We start from the raw sequence: 19,414 nt of genomic DNA, 5'->3' as shown, positions 1-19,414 counted from the left end.
TTAAGATAACATTTTTATAGGATTTCAATGGCAGTCACGGCAGCAGCAGCAACAAAGAAGCTTTTCGCCCCGGCAATGCCTGTTTTTTATGGCCAACTCTCAACTTCAGTTGCTGCTGCTGCTGCTTCGGATGCTGCTGCTTGTGCTGCTGCTACCACAAGCCAAACACCAAATGTCATTGACTATCAATAGAAGATGCTGCTGCCGCTGCTGCTGCCTCAGAGCCTCGTAGATTCAGGCTAAGAGCCAGGGCCAAAGCCAAGTCCAATCCCTCTTTCCGATTGGCAACAGGTTGGGCCCATGGCCTTTTGTTTCTGGCCCTACGCGTTGTGCGCTTATTAAACGCAATATTTGTTGCTAGTTGCAAGTTGCTGCCATCCGTGCCTGCTGCACCATTGCGACCATAAAGTGCGATTTATTTTGTTGATTTTTTGCGTGCTCTGCTCCTTTTTGGCATTCGACTACACTTAAAGAAATGCCCACAAAGTTGGCCCATAACATTTAGGTTCCAAGAGAAAACCTTAAAAAAATCAACAGTAAACTATGTTTACTATTCTATATTAACCATAGCCCCCGAATATATTTATCTACACATCTTTAATTACATATAATGGCATATTTATTAATAATGTAACCCAAATTAAGCTTTTATAAAATTTTGTTACATTTTTTCTCTGCGTGATACATGGATTAAGAAAGCTCCAGGCTTTTCAACCGAATAGGGACTTTTCTCATTTTTTCCCGAACTCATTTTTTGTTGTTTAGCGTTCACTTCCTACTTCCTAGATTTTTCGGGGCCCAGCCCTCAGCTGGAACACCCGGCCATAGTCACACTTTTTTAGGGGCCAAAGAGTGGAGTGCTCGGCACAATCCCCAATTCCCCAATCTCTGTGCCACTCGTTGATGCACTTTGGTGCGATCCACTGCCACTAATTTCGGTTGCAGGACAGTGAGGCAAAAAGGAGCCAAGCTAGATTCAACACTTAAAGTCACTGGTTCCTAAAAAAATGTTCAAAGCTATTCTTCAACTTAAAAATGTCAGAAATCGCTATTGCATGAGCCATATATTTAGTTTTAATGCATTTTTTTTAAGTTTGTACCTACCCACCGTGCAGGCACTTGCACACTTTCAACAAATCGCCTCGCATTCTTCTGTTTTTATTTATTTATGTTTTGTTTTCGTTTTGCCTTCCATCTGTATCTCTAATGCCCGGCCATTGTTGCCACTTCTTCCTCGTAGTTGGGCAACGCTTTTCATTTCTTTTTTGGGGAGAGTCAGGGCCGTAGCTTAGCTATAAGAGACCGACCTTACTTACCCCCTTGGACTAGGCTACTCCTCCGATCATTGTCCATTATGCAGCATTATTTGATGATGCTGCAGCTGCCTTGGAAACTATCCTCTGCGATGCGATGCCCTTTTTGCATTGACCGGCAACAAACACATAAATTGCATTTGTCGGTTTGTTGTCGTTTTCATAAATAAGATAAAGATAAACGACCAACTTGCATATTATTTGTAATTGCATTTCTTCCCGCGTTGCATCTCCGGCTGAGCAGTTGGCCATAGATATGGCGCTGCGAAATGTTTTGCAGCATTCTGAATTTATTATTGACCAGCTCGAATCACTAATGGGGGGAAAAGCAACAGAAGATATTTTTAATAAGATCCGTGGTGGGAAAGGGAAACGGGAATAACTTGGTGGAAATGTTCAGTAGTAAATGGGAATAGTTATGGGTAAGTGGAAGAGTTGGCAAGCCGTTGATGTACGTTTTTAAGTTTCTGATTGAGAAGGCTCATCTCATATGCACTTGCCCATTTAGTTCTATGAAAATCGTTTAGATTATAATAATGCTAATATTATACTTAAATGTAAAATCATAAAAAATTAAAATTATGGAAATTCTGTGGATATTCCATCTATTGTTACTGATAAATATGCAATTTAGGAATGATTCTCATATGTATATTGACTTTTTTATCTTAACCAATTTCGAACTTAAATCGCATATTCATTTTACGAGCTTTTTGTTGCAAAGACTTTTGGTGCAATTGGCCCGCGGCTGAGTCAACGATTCAACAATTTGTTGGTGTTCCTCGAACTGCGGACACCGGGCGATAACAAAAGGCAGCAAATATAAACCAGCTACACCTAGACTCATGGATATGTGTCCAATAAATACAATATCAGCCAACCCTACCAATATTGTGGAATACCCTTTAGTTTCATTGAGGTTTTTAACATTGCACGGTTTAAGAATATGAATAACATATTTTATTAATATTTCAATAACTTTCTTTATTTACACAAAGTGTAACTAATTCTATATTAATATTTAAAATCAGATTAGTTAATAATTTGAGTTCTCTATCATTTCGAAGGCCGCGTAATTTTTTTTAAATTTTCCCAGAGCAATACAGCTTCGGTTTCCTTTTCATCGACAGGTTTCCTTTCCATTTTTTGCAAACTGTTTGCAAAATGACTTTTGTTGACTTCGCTGAGGTTCCTCCGCCCGTAAATGTTCAGTGTTCTGTGTACTGTTTTTTTTTTTTTTTGTTTATTTTTTGTGTATTTAGCGCGTTGTTGTGGACTTTTAGCGTGGGTTAAAAAACAAAAATAACAACGGCAACAGAAACAACAAGAGGGACAAGAATCGACGGCGCCGTTTGCCGCTTTATTATGAATTATGGCCACGTTGACAGTTTGGACCCAGACGAGGGCGTGGAAAACTTGACAGATGCGCTCGCAGAATCCAGGGAACCAAAAGAACACCAAGCTGAACGGCAGAAAATCTTGCGAATAAAGACCTATTCCTGGTATCGGCCACGAGCTATGGCTCTATTTCTTATTAATAATGTGATAAAACTGTCAGACGACCAACTGGGCCGAGACCCGAAGATTTCCATTCGTTGCCTTTTGTGTAAACTCTCGCAATCCATTCCACTAAATTAAGCAATTAATTTCCCATTTATATAAGCCGACAACTACAACTTCAACTATAAATTATTCTTTTTTTTTGCTTATCTCATTTGCCTCGTTTATTTTTCTCGAGTGGTCGGAGATTAAGCCAAAAAAGAGTTATGTCCATTGCTGTCACAGCGAATTATCATGGTTAAACACAAGGAAAACAAACAAAACGTAGTTGTACATTTTTCAGGGCAAAATTGGAAACTAAAAATCAGTCAATTATGTTCAAGCTGATTTTGACCTAATCCATTGTGACTTGCGACGCATGGCGGACAAAAATTTTGAATTTAATTTTAAAGCTCCTTTGAAAGTGAAAGTGAATCAGCTGGCAAAAGGGATAAAAGTTTAATGTTTTATGGTTTCAGCTCAAAATACCAATTTTAAAATAACTAATAATTTCTTAATAAACTTGAAACTTGAATTTAATATTAATTTGGATTCTCTTTCATTGCAGGTGAGCTAAAAATCGGTTTTTGGTGTTAAATTCTCCTTAAATTATATTTATATCCGAAAATGGGTAAGTCTGACGACCTCCAGGGCTATTACTTGGTTTTACTCTCTTCCCACTTCCTAATTACATTTGAGACTCAGAAAATATTAAATGCAATTTCATTCTCATCATTTCCGAGATGGAAAAAACTATGTTCCTTCATCTCGCTGACCAAAAAGCCCAATTGAAATTACGCAACGTTCATTGACTTTAGAAATTTCTTGGGCAACATCATGTACATAAACTTTCGAGCACATATTTACTTGTGGTCACCGACTCGCCTCTCTCATGTATGAATTTTTTCACTTTTATTATTAGTTGGACCTCGTATTAAGCGGCTCTTTGTGCGAGTTTATTGGCCAGGGGAGCTGGTACATAAGACCTGTAATGTAATCGCATTAGTGGGGCTTTATTGCCGTCTTCTTTCCAATGCCAAATTAGCCATGAATGAGTCGATGGCAAGAAGAAAAAGCTGACTACGAAAAAAAATAGATTTCATTTAGACACGATCATTGCCCATAATAATATGAGGAATATCTGGAAACTAAGAAGCAGGAACGATCTCAGTAATGACAGAGAACCAGAAGTTGACGGTTGTACAAAATATAAGCTGATAAGAGTCAGGAAACCAGTGGAATTGACAACCGAATTGCTGGAGGCTGCGATGATGAAAGACAGTAGTCAAAAATGGAAGTCTAAAAGAGGAGTAGGGGATAAATGGGAGAATCTATTTATGTATTATTGCAAACTAGAAAATATAGTAACCCATTTCATAATTAAAGTTTATTTAAAGTTGGGTCAAAGATTTGATAGAACGATTTCTATCATTTATTAACTCCGATTAAGCCACTGAACTGTTAGAAGCTTGAAATTCCGTAAGTCGAAAGCAAAAAGAACAAATCCCCAAAATGAAAATTCAATAACAATCACAATAAATATCGATATAATTGAGTAAATAAAGTGAATCAAGTAGAGTGAACGAAATCTCAATGAGTGCTGAAGGTCAGAATGCTTTAGGCATTCCAAAACGAAACCGAAATTGAAATTGGAAGTGGGAATCGAAATTGTATCGATTGGTTGGCGGCTGTCGCCAATGAATTCTTGAGCCTCTCAACGCAATTAAATGCCAATTGAAGCTCTGCGTTGCTGCTTTTTTTTTTTTGGTGGCTTACAAATTGAAATTAATGATTGGGAATCTTAAAAAATTTATTTTAATTGTGTGACAAATTCGAGCGAACTTTTTTGATTAATTTTCCCTTATTGATTTGCTGGCTAATCTGCCAGCCGCGGCAAGATTCCATAATTTTTATTTTTAAGCGATGATGTTGAATAGTGTTTTCTGCGTGACTTGTCTCCCCATCTCGCTCTTCATATTTTCGGTGGTATATTTCGTTACTGAAATCGCAGTTCAATGATCGCATTTAATGATTTTTGTATGCGAAAATAAGTAGAATTCGTACTCTGTAGATGGATCGCACTCGTTCGCACACAAAAGTGTTGTCTGCGGCCCGTGCGAAGCTTTCTTTTGTTTGGTTTTCTGTGGGTTTTGTTTTCTTTTTGCCTGCCTTATTTCGATTTCAAAACTGCTACAAAAAATTCGTGAAATGTTTTCCTATGACCATTAAAGTAAAGATACAGTTCGCGAGAGGCTGATCTTTTTGCTGGGGTCCATCCACTTTAAGTCGAGTGGCAATTGGCACAAGGCAAATAGCCGACTGTTGAAATATGGAAGTATTATGTAATTAAGAATGGTCTCAAGAGTTAGGGATTATAGGTAGATTACAATTTGATTATCGCTTTGAAGTATTATGTCGTCGCCACACTTCAAGTAAAGTTCTTTAATGGTTTTGTACCTGAAACTCTTGAAAAGCTTTTAGTAATTAGCAATAAGGAACTTAAAGTTGCAAATATGATTCGAGTTAATATATTTTTATAATAGTTACATTAATCACGTAGGCGGGAAACCTGACACATTGCCTATAAAATTCCCGTGTTGGATCATAAAAAGATACAAGATCTTTAGCAAGCTCAGTTAAAGGAACGCCCCCTACCGAAAAACCTAATCAAGTTCAACAAACTTCCAGATTGATTCCTCCCCTCGCCAACACTTGAAAACAAATAAAACTCGTTACTGACTTGGCAGATATCGCTACGCATATATCCCTGGTCAAGCATCAAATTGGGTCAAAGTTTGCAGCCGAGGCAATTTATTTTGCTCCTACTGACAAAATATTTTGTTCTGGTAGCCGAACGCGAGAGCTTGAAGAAACCGAAACGATCAAATTTACATGCCAAACCTGTGTTTTGGCCTCCGTGCCGAAGAAGATTTACAACTCAATAGATAAAGATCTCAATTTACCTATGAATATGTTCTCACGCTTTATTGTGTTCTGTTGTTTTTGGCATTCTGTCTCGTATTTTTGTATCGGTTGATACACAACTTTGTTGCCTCATTTTGAGGACATTAAAAATGCAAAACGTTCTCGAGTAGTATCGATTTTTATTGGTTAATACAACTATCAAATCTCGGTTTATGGCTTATGGCACATTTACTACGAGGATCGCTTTGGTTTCCCCACTTTTACGAGCGTTTTGGGGGGCAGGGCCATGGGCTAATTTTTACGATCTTTGATGGCTCGTTTACACGCAACATCAACGATCTGATTATTGATTTCGAATGTCGTGAAAAATCGCCCTTATCTCGTTTTATGTGTCAACTTTTACAGTCCTCCTCGTCCTCTCTGCATAATTGGATAAAAAGTCATCTCAGGTTGAAGGGAAAAAGTAATTATAACGTGGCCGATCTCAAGGGTACTTTACACGGTAGCTATTGGTTATTAACAGCAGATGTTTAAGCATTTTGTTTATGGATCGTACTTATCAATGAATTTAAGTAGTATGGAACTAATGATTTGATATGGACTATTTAGGATGTTATCTACAAACTTATAGCTTATAAGTACACTCACCAACAGATTATAATATAACCCATAAAGATGCGGGCTGTTTTATAATCATTAACATATTAGTTGTTGATTGATTTTAGTTTGCTGACTTTAAATGGCAGTGGCATAAAAATCAATCATATAAAGATCACCGACTTAACAAGGTCACGTTTCAAAAGTATCTAACAAATGAAGTTGTGTTAAATGTCAAACCTAAAATCCGACATTTGAAGATTATTAACTGTTGCGAAAAAGCGATAAGACATTAAACAAACAACTAAATAAACAAGTAAAAATTCCTAATATGTAGGTGAATATACAATTTTAATTAAAAATATATTATTTAAAGTGCAGTATTTGGAAAATATCTGGTCAGCAAATATATCTTTATAAATGCGATCGCTCAATGCAGAAAACTCAAGATCAAGACAACCTCGAGCCAAGTTCACTGCCAATCCGTTGCAAGTCGAACTTGTTTGATCCAAACTGGTTCGCTTCGAACCTCTCTTACCCAGAAGACTCTCTTCTGCGGGAGCTCTTAAGTCGGACGTTCGGCAGTGCAACCCCAACTATGGACAATGGAAACAAGTTCTTCTTTGCGGCCCCCCGATCTTGCATTTGTTTTTGTTGCTTTCAGCCTGTTTTGTTTACCTTATGCCTCGTTGATCTTCGCTATTTTTTGTTGCGCTTTTTTTCGCGACGCGTTCCCCGCAAAAAGTTCTCTCAACTTGATTTTGCTCTTGATGTGAGACAGAACTACTGAAAGAGAGGGTTCAGCAGGGAATGGCGAAAACGGAGGAGTGGGGGGAATGGTGGAGCCAGAGACAGAGAGCCAAACAAGTTGCAGTTGCTCGATTCTCGTTACGATTCTCGGGACCAACAGACTCCTACACGAGGTCTCGCCTCTTTCGATCCCCAGATATAACATTTTTTCCATTCTTCTTCTTCTTCCTCGGCTGCTTTTTTTTTTTACTTTTTTGCAAGCAGCAGGAAGTTCAATTTTCAGTTCAGTTCAATTTTGCACGTCATCTCAAGCGGTCCAAGCGGCGTTCGTAACTCGATTTCAAGTTAAGACTTCGGACTTTTGCCAAACCAGAAACAGACCACTGAAACTCTGTTTTCTTCAACGACTCTGTTGTGTGGCGCGGGTGTAGCTGAAAGTGGAAAAAAATAGTTACGAAAATAACTGCAAAGATAATAAATCAATACAAGTCCATAACAATGAACTGTTCCTTTTTGTGAAGTTTTACCCTCTACAAAGTGAAGTTTTTAAATTAATACCCAATAACAATCAACATGTATCGCCTACAGAGACGAACTGCTTTGATAGCCAAACAAGGTAAAATTATTTGCACTTTAACTATCATTGGTTCGGTACACTTATTTAAAGGGTATCAATAATTAGTGCATCCCAGAAGCATACACAAATCATCAGAGTTTTTCAATGCTTGCTTATTTTAAAAGTTTGCTGCAATACAAAAATTGCTTCCAAAGTTTTTAAATCACATGCTTTATTTTTTATACTTTTATTTATACAACATGTGTATTTTTTGTATTACAATTTTTTTTTAATATTTTGTGTAATTCCTACTAAGCTATCTAATTCATCTCTGCTAGATAATTTCGAAATAATAAAAGCTGTGCAATAGTCATATAAACAAATTGTGATACAAATGTTTTCTTACTCAAATTAAATAAATTGACTCGCAAATAAAACAGTACTATAGATTTTATAGATTTCGGTGTCATCGAATGTTTTATGTGACAATTATAGATTTCTAAGCACCTTTCAGTCAATAATTTGTCATCGCTATTGACTCATAGGCGCAACAGAAAAATTTATTGTTTTAAACATTACTCATACGCACCGTTGAGCGGGGAAAGGGTGGTCAGGCTTATTTAAACCGTTGCGGTTACTCGAATATAAATCTTAGGCTTTTGCGGTTTGAAGAAATGTGTTTGGGCTTTGTGTGGTCGAGATAGGTGTTAAGGTAGTGAGTCCTTTGATGATGTAAGTCATATATGGCTATTATGTATTAAAGCTCAAAGTTGGGGGTAATTGTAATCGAAATTACTAAAATGTTATATTATAAATATTAGTTTTAAATTTATTTATTAGACTTTGAAATTACATATCTTCATTTATGGCAATATTTTTTCGGTAAATATAAAGATTTTTATTTGGGAATATTATGTATAAAGAAAACATCCTTTAACAGTTTTTTAAATGGTGATTATAGAACTTAAATTACATATTGTAAAGCCCTTTGAGAATTTCTTGAGGGGACTTACTCTAGCTGATTTCCTAACTTTCATCACCACAAAATGCGAAATGAAAAAGCAAGCAACTGGGTCATCTTCTTAGAAAATAGTCAATTCCCGAGGAAAAAAGAAAAAATAAAACCCAAAACACGAAATCGCAATCATTTTACTTTTGATTATAAACGAAATAAAATGAAAAGATGCCGGAGAAAGAGGATGAAATTATTTCTAGCCACTAATCGCTGCCTGAAGTCGACCTAGAAAGGCCTTAGCCCAGCCGCAGAAGATCATCTTCTTTCTATTTCATTCGGTTGGACATGAAAAGCCACGGAAAGGGACAGGAACCCCCTGGACGACAAAGTGAAAGAAAATGTCTGAGGTTTTCCTCAGCACGATTCGGCCAGCATATAATTTGAAGATTTAGAGAGTCGCGTTAGACAAGATCGCATTTTGCATGCCAAATGCTGGGCACAATTTGTCCTCATGCAGATCCAAAAATCCAAAACCAAAACCGAAACCAAAACCAAGCCAAATCCGAACCAAGTTCAAAGTCGTGCCCAAAAAACCCTCGCCCCTCTGGTTACCGAGAACTTTCCGCACTTCACTCTACATCTCCATCCAAAGAAGGTCATGGACAGATCTTTAGGCTCCCTGCAAATCTTCCCGCTTCGGGTCCACTGCCGTCTGGTATTGGCCAATTGACTGCAAAGATTTATTATGGAAATCTATAAAAAATATGGCCATAGATTGGCATACATTCCCTCATGGAAGGGGACCTCGGCTCTGATAGCTTTATAATATTTATCTACCTTTCTAAATCTGTCCTAATTAGGATTCGATTCAGCCGGGCATTCGATAAATTCTTTTGGTATCGATTCTGCTTTGTCTTAACTTCCCCTGTATTCCTTTGTTTACATCCAGGCTACACAGCAATGCGGATATATTTCTATAATTTGGGCACGCACAGTGGAGATTCTAGAACGAGGAAATCATTCAAGATTTAATTTAGCAAAAGTAGTACTTATAAAATAAAGAACAATTTGGATTTATTTTTGGAACACGGCATTAAAGATCACAAATAGATAAATAAAAATAATTGATAATCAAGACAGAAACCATTTACTAATTAATATAACGGATAACGGACTATACAAAATTTAAGTCAGATTGCGTCAGATAAATTTAATTTAAGTAATAGGTTCCAGAAATGAAAATTGCCAGCCAATCCCAATACTTTTATCTCAGCTTTCCGAGTCCATGACCATCGGTTATGCATTCAAGAACTGATAGAAGACATTTCCTCTTGCTTCGATTGATTTTATTGTCCAGTAGTCGCTGTCTGTCTATTTTTTCCCTAGCCAAATTCCCTCTGCCCGTTGGCTACTGACGATTCTAACTGTAAAATTACAAACTTGTGCCCCTCCCCAACACCCTACCGACCCCTTTTCCTTTGAGCCAAGAGTCTGGCTGATTCTCATTTAATGCATTTCCTTAAGACGACAACGTCGTCGACGACCAGCACTGGACATCGGACTCCGGACAGTGGACACTTGACTGGACTCTGCGTACAGTGAACACTGGACAACGCGCACCAGACTTGTGTCAGCTAAATTATTTCCACGGCTCGATTCGATTCCTCAGCTCGTTGGGGCTCTTTTATGGCCAACTTGCACGCATCTGTCAGTCTAGCGAAAATCTCCCGCCCGCCTCCGGTTTTTATGACCTCTGCCAGCGGCCAAGTTATCTACAAACCAACTACACTGCGAAAAACTCAATATTTTGAATGTAATATGGTACTATTTTTTTCGCTTGGGAAAACACAGTCCTTAATTGAATATTTTCATCCTGAAAAATATAAATAAATATATAATATATAAATATACAAGTATAAAAATATATCTTCTTATCAATTATTTTAACGCTCATTCATAATTTAATGTTATTCAAAGAAATGTATTAAAAAGGGAAATTAGAATTTATCACTTTTTTAGTGGCTTAGCAAAGAATAAATTTGATTTTCGATTAGGATATATAAATCAATACTGCCTTTACAACTAACTTTATAATTCGCAGTGTTTGCCAGGCTAGAGCAGGACAGCAACGGCTTTTACCGTAATTCTTTGGAGCTGTTCTCTAACGAAGCGCAGCTCAACGGTTGTTTTCCCTTTCTGGCTAGCATCCGAAAATAGAAAAATATATTAAGAAAGAGACGGGGCTATTGCAGCAGAGGGAGACGGACAATGCGCATGCGTGACTGCCCAATGTCTCTGGTGGTGCTTCTTCTTCTTGGATATCTTGGGTGAAAAAGTCTTCCTGTTTCGGCCTCCTCTTCATCTGCATTTTATGGCTCTTTTTAGTACTGCCTCTTTTTTCTCCTTCTCCATCGCTGCACTCTGTTGCAGTTAATCAATTATAACGACTCTTGATTTCCTTCCTGATCTAGATCAAGATCTGAGTTGCCTGTTTCCCCATTTATGTGGGTTCACATGTTTCATGTGTGGGGGGGACTTTACAGTTCTTCTCGCATTAAGTCATTTGAGTATCTTGAAGATCTCTCCCCACAAGTCTCGTCTCATTTATTCGGCTCACTCTGTGTGATTCCTGATGTTATTAAGTCATTTCACGTGCTTGATTTGTTGATAGCTTTATCGCTTCCATTCTTTTTAGGAGCTTAACAATGCAATTGCACTTTAATTGCGTTTTATAGTGGAAGTATATATAAAATGTGTCTCATTACCGGTTATGGTCATATTTCTAATGGTAGAGGACTGCTTTACCATTATTTCCGTATATTTAGTATTCCGTGCTTTAAAAATAAATGTAATGTAATATTTATTTTTCATATATTTAAGTTTAATGCTCAATTATGGTCTATGATATCCATTTTTATCATAATTACATTTGTTGGTTCTTAAATACATTCATTAAGTATATCTCTAGAAATTATTAATATTTTTTTACTTACTTAAGAGCCATGTTTTTCTATATTATCGGTTTTCATTGTATAACATTTGGCATGGTTACTGCTAGGATGACAGCCCAGTAGATATTTGATAGCCCAAGCAAATGTTAACAAATGACCCAACCAAAGGTGGCTTCAGTATTTTTTGCTTTTCGCAGCGACTTTGCAATCGAAACATTGGAAATGTTCAATGCACTTCGCAAATAAAGGAACATTTTTGTTTGTTTGGAATGTTTGTCAGCTTGTTGCAGAAGATTGTAAGTGGGGGAAAAGAAGTATCGGCCTATGGGGGTTTTCTCGGAAAATGATGAGTGTGTTGTCTAACAAGTCGCTGCTGTTGCACTAACGGTTTCCGTTGCAGTTATGTAAACTTTACCTGAACTTCTGCCAAATTAATTAACGCTGTGAAAGGTGTAGGCCATTAAAAAGTGAACGGGAGTTGCGGAAAGATAAAAATGCAATGAAAATATAACTTCAGAATGTTTCCGGAGCATATTTCCCGCTGTATGCGATTTTTCTTAGATTGAAGTGGCAAATGCCGACCAGATGTGGAACACTGCACAAGGCCAGTTTTTTATTTTTAATACATTTAGAGAAATCCATAAAAATTTATTGTTTAAGGATTCATTTGGATGGTGGCGTACAGCCGATGAAAATAGTCAAGTCCGCTCACTTTGCTGACCATTATTTAATAGAAGGCAATCTCGACAATTTGCAATCGCAACGAACCGAACTTCCCCATTGCAAAAAACAATGCAAACACATTCAAGCAAGGCTCGAGTCCCATTTAATGAGATTCCTTGGGGGCGCCAGACTGAACTGGTCCCTGGCATTACAAAGATGGACAAACAGATGCTGGCGATAAAGCCGAGAAGGAGGCTTTCCAGTAGCCGGGGAGAATCTCGACTTGTAATTATTAACTTACGGCATATTAATTTATTATTTGCTATTTAATGTGGCCAGCCCCCGAAAGGCCCGGCTCCACTCCGTCCTTCGGACGCCTTCCTTCTGGTATTTTGCTGCCAGGCTGCGGGCCAAGTTTGCTTTTTTGACATTTGATGTATTTATGTGGTCTGGCCGAGACGTCTTCTTCGCTTTCCTGCTCGCTGTGAGCGTTTTGTGGGAAACTGTCCTGTCATGTGTTGAGTCCGCCTGGCATTCGCTTTTCTCTATTTTGATTGAGTGATTTATTCGGAAATTGTTGTTCTCGCAAAAAGGTATAATTAAATGGGCATAATGATGCCAAAGGGAAAGGCCAACGCACATCCAGCGGAGACTGATGTCGGAAAGAGGGGATCGGACCAGTGATTTAGGGAGAATTGAGTGAAGGAGTGGGTTCCAGCAGGTGCTCCTTTGGGAAATTGCTCGTACTGGTAATGAAATCAGATTTACGTGGCTTAATATTAGTGGCAAATTACCCCTAGAGAGGGATCTCGGCAGGGAGTGAGTTTCAGTAAATTATTGTAAAGATAATGTGAGAAATCATATTTTGTACTCACATAAACATATATTGTTAATAAATTAACTTAGATTGTTGAGAGTATACTAATAATTTTCCCTCTAAATCAAAAGAAAAAAAGCTTGAGTAATTATTATGAGAACGTGATATTATTTAACTTTTTAGCTTTCTTAGTTGCTTTATCTCTGACCGATAGCAATATTTAATATAAAACTATCCATCACCTGGAACATCGGCAGGTGTACCTGCCAACCTCCTTCTTTTCACATAATTTTCCCCCATTTCAGTAAATCTTCGATTCTAGTTGCGGTATACTAACATATTTGTGAATAAATAAATAAAAAGAAATGATTTCTTTGTTTACACGCACATAAGGAAGTTATCGAGTGGTCAAATGTGCTATAAATAAATGCATTTAACTTGGGGTTTTCCTGTAGCCTGTATTTTCTCTTGGTTTCTGCGTTCTCTGCTGCGATTCTCCTACTTTTATTTATTTCTTTTTTGTTTTGCAACTCGAAGAATTGTTTTTAGCCTGGCTTCCGGCGACATCAAACTGCCGTTTGTTCTGTCTTGTCCCTCCCCCTCCTTCGCCCACTTCTTTAGCTGTAATTCGCGAATAGAAAGGGATGGGCGCAGCGAGAAGAGTGGGAGGGAGCGAGTCTCAGAGCAGCTGCCCAATGGCGTTTGCTCCGCTTGAATAATCCAACTTTAGCTTGGACTTCTATAGCTTTTTCAGCTTCTTACCCTGGAAGATAGCTTCCTCTTCTCCTTCTTAGTTGTCTTCCCGTGGTTTCTTCCCTGCTTCTTCTTCTCGGGGCTTTGGTCATCTACAAGTTGTGCGATTTCGAGTTTTGTTTTGAAAGTAATTCGTCTGTACGATAGCCATGTGCCCGTAATTATGGATTTTGGACGAGGGGAAAAAAGTGCTGAACGGAGGAGGAGGCAGAGGTCCAAGTTCAACCCACCCACATTTTATTGTTATCGCTAACAATGGCCAAGACCAACAGAAATAAAAGAGGCAAGGGCAAGAGTCGCAGAAGTGTAGCACAGCTGCTGTCTGAATCTTAAGCCTCAAAGACGCGGTAATGGAGACCTGAAATTGCAGAAAGGGGGATTCCCAGTGGGACATATGGCTTGTGGGGTCTAGGGATCAAAATCGTTAGCTATTTGTATTTACTTAAATTACCGCAATTGGTTTTTTTAACTTTTTTTAGAATCGCCGTCTTCTTTTTGCCTATTGTATTTCCAACACAAATCACAAGGCGATGTAAAGTTTTTTCAACAATTTATTTCAATGCTGTACATATAGGTTTTGGTGCATCAAAAGCAAATCGGTTGAGCTTGTTTCAGACTTTGCTAGAAAATTTACCAACTTTTTCTTCAAAAAGACACCTTATAGAGACTCTTTCTAGTCGCTGATAAACCCATTCCCAGAATCATGATGCCCAACCCTAGGATAGCGCATACAACTCACTCACTTCAAGGTATAAGCAAATAAAAAAGCTATAGACAAAGAGGAAAAAGTCCAGGCAACGGCTATGGCGAAAAAAAATTGCATAAAATGCCAAAGGCAAGCAAAATGCAGGCCGCAACTGCGCGCTGCTCCACAGAATGCTGCAGAATCGGATTCAGAATCAGTCGGTGCATTGAACCCCGCGGTCTGGGCCTGGTCCACAATTCCATTCCACTGCACGCAAAACTAGAAACGTTCCTCTGCCGGCGATCGCAATATATACACGCGGCCATATGGCGAAGTGATCGGGGTATTGGTGGTATCCGGGGATATCGGGGGACCAAAGCTATAGACATCGGACGGACTTTCGCACGAATGCACAGGCCAACGTGTGTTCCAGCTGTTGTTACAGCCACAGTGGTCAGTCACAATAAGGAAACGCAAAATATATCCCAAGAATTCAATATTACTATTACAATTATTATTCAATATTAATATACATTAAGGGTTTTAATTTTACTAAACGTTATATTGGAAATTTGTAGTACACGCACGAGAATTTCTTAACCAAATTAATAATACATTGACATGCATTATAATTTATAAGAGTATTTTGAAATCATCATAGATATATTTTTAAGATATCTATGCATTACAAATATATATACCAAATTTAAGTACATAAACTATAAGACAGTACTTCTTAATAAGGGAATACTGTACTTGGGGTTGAGTCAGGCAGCGATTAGAAGCCTAAAAGGAAGTAATGTTGCAGAAAATGCAAAAACCGGAGAACGCGAGCGGGAACGAGATGGGGCTAGACTGAAAGAGAGAGAGGGAGCAGATCAGATTGCCGCCGCGCCTGCGTGGAAGAACAGGACTGTCCCCGTCTCTTTCTTACGTTCGTAGTCCGTCTCTTTCTGCTACGTACGCCTGGCGATTTTTTATGATGACTAAAATTGAAAAACGAAGCTGCGGTAAAAGCTCAAGAGTCCTCCCTCCTCTCCCCTTCTGGGTTATTATTGTTGTGGTCTTGGGGTCTCTGGCGTGTGTGTAATTATCCAAGGACGCCGCTGAGTAATGAAACGACCTTGAGTGCAGCCCCACACACACACACCTAAGACCTGGTGTGTGTGGACTTTGGGCGTGATTTTTTCTCGATTTTCTTGGACCTTACTTTAGCAGCAAACTCATTTGTTACACATGGACAAAAGAATAGAACAGAGCTGAGAAATATATATAAACTGATATGCCCAACAATTTGTCAGCGTCACTGGATGCGGGGGCGGGGTGATCTGCAATGGACAAAAGAGAACGCCCACCGCAAAAGCACAACACCGAAATGGTCATGAAAATAAAAGAAAAGAATCGGAGAAAAGAACAAAACCTGCAAGAATCGAAATGAATGTGAAAACGTTTGTATTTGTCTGGCTGCAGATCTTTGAGCTGAAGTAATCGATCTTGGCAGAGATATGCCAACTGAGTTATGAGCACAAAGCTATTTTTGGAATGCTTTTAGTGTTCCTAAATGATTGTGATCGAGATAGCAGAATTTTCATAATATTTCACTGAAATTCGTTTTAAATTATCTCAACTTTACAAAAGAGATCAAAAACAATCTTTCTTCGACAAACCACTATATTTAAGCAAAAGAATATTTTATTTATATGAATCTCCATTTAATATTTATTTGCTTTAAGTACTATCTCAATCTATGTCGAGATTTTATTGAATTGAATATTTATTTTTGGCCATAGCATATTTTAGAAATATATGATACGATGTGATATTCTTGAAATTTATTGAAGAGTGCACTGTAACATCGCTTCTTTTACGTATCTTTTCCCGCCCCATCATCATCATCATACCATCGACTTGGACTAGGCATTCAACTAATCAGCCACAGAGCAAAAATTATTGCCATTTTTTACGCGCTGCTTCAAACGCGGCAGAAACCGCAGCCACCAACAAACATTGAACTTACAGCACTCGTACACTGAACACAATAAAAACAGCTTTTCAAATAGTCGACCCATCAATCACAAGCAAGAGTACATTTTTAAGTTCTAAAATTAATTCTTTGTTTGACAGATACAATATATTTTTCGAAAAACTAAATTTAATATTATCTCATTACGATTTTATTAGCTTTTGGCATAGTGTAGCTGTTGTTGTTTCGGTTGCTATTATCTGAAGTTGCTGTTGTTTCGTTGCTGGCATGCCAACAGGCTATCCACCATTAGGCCATAATCATCATCACACACGCCTTGGCCAAGGCCAGAAACCTAAGCCCAAAACCCCAATCCCCAAGCACCGATCCTCTGCTCGAGGAGTGCCAAATGCCTTTTGTCTATGAGGAGGAGGGATAAGGCCTCTGGAGGCGAGGGGACCGGATCGAAGGCAACTATTTTTAAGTATAGGTTTCGGTTTCATTGTTGCATTTCTTTTTGCGTTTATGAAATTAATGAACAGCTTGGCCGATCCTCCTTGGCTCCCTCTTCATTCTGGTAAACAGATTGCGGAGGCCGAGGAAAAAAGTTAAGACGGTTGCATCATTTTCGCTGACTCTTTTGTTGTTGCCCATTTATTGACCCGCATTTTTTCGGCCTTTGCGCATGCGCAATTTGTTCAGATTGTTCAGACCCTCGAGCCCATCAGCTTTGTACAATTGAAATGTAAACAACGTCATCGCTCGCACATTCCATTTGCCTCTTTTTTTTTACCAATTTTTTGGGCCTTTGATTACTTCACACATTTGCATGTGTTGATCGCTGCTTCCTTTTTCGCACATTTATTTATTTATTTATCTTGCAATTATCCCACCATCAAAGTCTCATGAGCAGCTCTCAGTTTTATTTTAAATTTTCAGTGCTTAAGAGATATTTTTAATGACATATTTACTCACTCTTGGTCTTTTCTGTTTTATTGCAGGTATGTGTGAAACTGAGTATTTGGATATTTTTAGATGCTATGACCCGTGCAGTTAGTGAGTCACTATTTTTGCTTAGTAATAATTTTAAATATATGTGGAAAACATATTCTGAAGTTTATATTCAGCTTAGCAAAAACATCTACAAGTTTATGCTTTATCTTTTTTAAATTTGTTTAATAACTGTGACTTAGGAAGCTCATAAAATTCTTAAAACGACCTTAAAAAAAACCCTCCAGGCAGACATTTTCCATAAAATTTAACTAACATCATTTCCAATAAGAATCATAAAAAGTTTAAGTCACAACAAGTTCAGTATCGTAAAAATCACATATCACAAAAGATTTATGTGTATCTTCAACTCATGAACTTTAGAGCGAAAATTTAACTGTCAGCCGACTTAGCCAAAATCCATGGGGGTGGACAGGGATTCCGGCGATCATCGGATGTGTTTTCGTATGCGGTTGCGGTAATTAGTGGGATTAATTGGTTTCGTGTTCGGTGTTCGGCCAAGACCTCACCTAGTAACCTCCATAAAACAATTAGAATCGACATAAAAGCTGCCATTTCAGTGCACGTCGGAGGAACCAGAAATGACTCAAGTCAAGTCAAGTTAAGAGTGGCAGTAGAGGTGGGCTCCCAATTTGGTTGCAAGTCCAACTCGGTTCCAGTTTTCCAATGGGTTTGCTGTCAAACTGCGGCGGCTGCTACCGAGATTGTGGGCGTGACGACAGCCCACACTGACATCCAATTGGAAATATGGAAAAAGAGATAAAATACAAATAGCAAAATGAAAAACGAAAAGACCAAACCTAAAGCCAATAAGTGGCATTAGCCAAATGTGGTAAAACCATTTGGCAACTTGTTAATAAGCAATTGCACAGCACAAATCAGATGGAAGGTGCGTTTCATGACTCTATATCAGATACTCTAATGAAAAACTTTTTAATAACATTATTACTATATAACAATCAAGAAAATGAATTCTGTTTTTTTGTTTACAAATATTCCCATTTACTTTCCAGTCGGGCATTGGAAAGCTAACCAAAATTTAAATCACATCATTGGCGTTTGATATTTATGCCTCCCGCTGTAAAAGTTACCATCGATATGTGTTAGATTTTCCGTCGTTATACAGCGAATTTCCCACAATCGCTTCTTAGGTGTGTTTTGACTTGGATTTCCTATTTTTTGTTGTACCATTTGTCTGCGCTTCACTGACCACAAAGAAACCAAACCCAACCCAAACCCAAATCCAAACACAAATCCATAACACCGAGCCCCATATGCAAATATGCAAATTCTGCGGGGCGCTTACAAAGATAAGTGTGACAGCTGAGCGACGATTTGTTGAGAAATTATGGACAGTAGTTGGCCGTCGTGAACAAATAACAATAAATTCATCTGTGGGTTGGGAAGCAGGAAGCCTCTATTTTTATTTTTGGTGGGGTCCTGTAACGCCCACTCCTGCTACTGCCACTCCCACTTCACTGCACGCCCACAACCACGCCCCCGCCGAGACGTAATGATGTGCAAGACTAACTGCATTAGAAAGTCAGAGATTAAAGCTTAATGCATGTGGAAAGTGGCTGGGTGTGGAGAGGGGCAAATGCACAGAGGAATGATCCTGATGCCACATTGGGAAAATATATTGAATGAAGAGATGAGAAATGAGTGGATACCTTTTCCTATTTGATAAACAAATTGTGTGGGCTGAGCCGATGTTCAAACCGAAATTGATTTTAATTTTGCTGGCTACATTTGTCGAATTATATTTATATAAATTTGTCTCGAACCCTCAGGTGAGACTTAAACATTTTTGTAAAATTGATTGTTAAATGCATTCGGCTGTTCGCCACTATCTAAAAACATTTATGTATAATTGCATTTAATATCTTTAAGTCCATAAATCATGTTTAGAACTTTTGCCTTTCATATTTTGTCGCGC

The 19,414-nt window shown here is 38.2% G+C and overlaps 1 protein-coding gene across 2 annotated transcripts in view; it reads left to right on the top strand.

Moving 5' to 3' along the window:
* The window catches only part of LOC117139547, a 121,035-nt gene that overhangs the window by 46,185 nt on the left and 55,436 nt on the right, over positions 1 to 19,414 (top strand). The window contains exon 1 of one of the 2 annotated variants that reach the window (XM_033301936.1): positions 7,418 to 7,740. The exons of the other annotated variant lie outside the window; for it this stretch is intronic. Coding sequence (XP_033157827.1) covers positions 7,698 to 7,740 — 43 coding nt within the window. The 5' untranslated portion in view covers positions 7,418 to 7,697. Of the gene's footprint in view, positions 1 to 7,417; positions 7,741 to 19,414 lie in introns of those variants that run through there. 2 annotated transcript variants of the gene reach the window in all.

This window comes from Drosophila mauritiana, chromosome 3L, assembly GCF_004382145.1.
Source record: "Drosophila mauritiana strain mau12 chromosome 3L, ASM438214v1, whole genome shotgun sequence".
In the NCBI taxonomy this organism is placed as follows: Eukaryota; Metazoa; Arthropoda; class Insecta; order Diptera; family Drosophilidae; genus Drosophila; species Drosophila mauritiana.
Note: the sequence above shows the minus strand (reverse complement) of the source record. Positions and strands in the feature narration are given on the sequence as shown.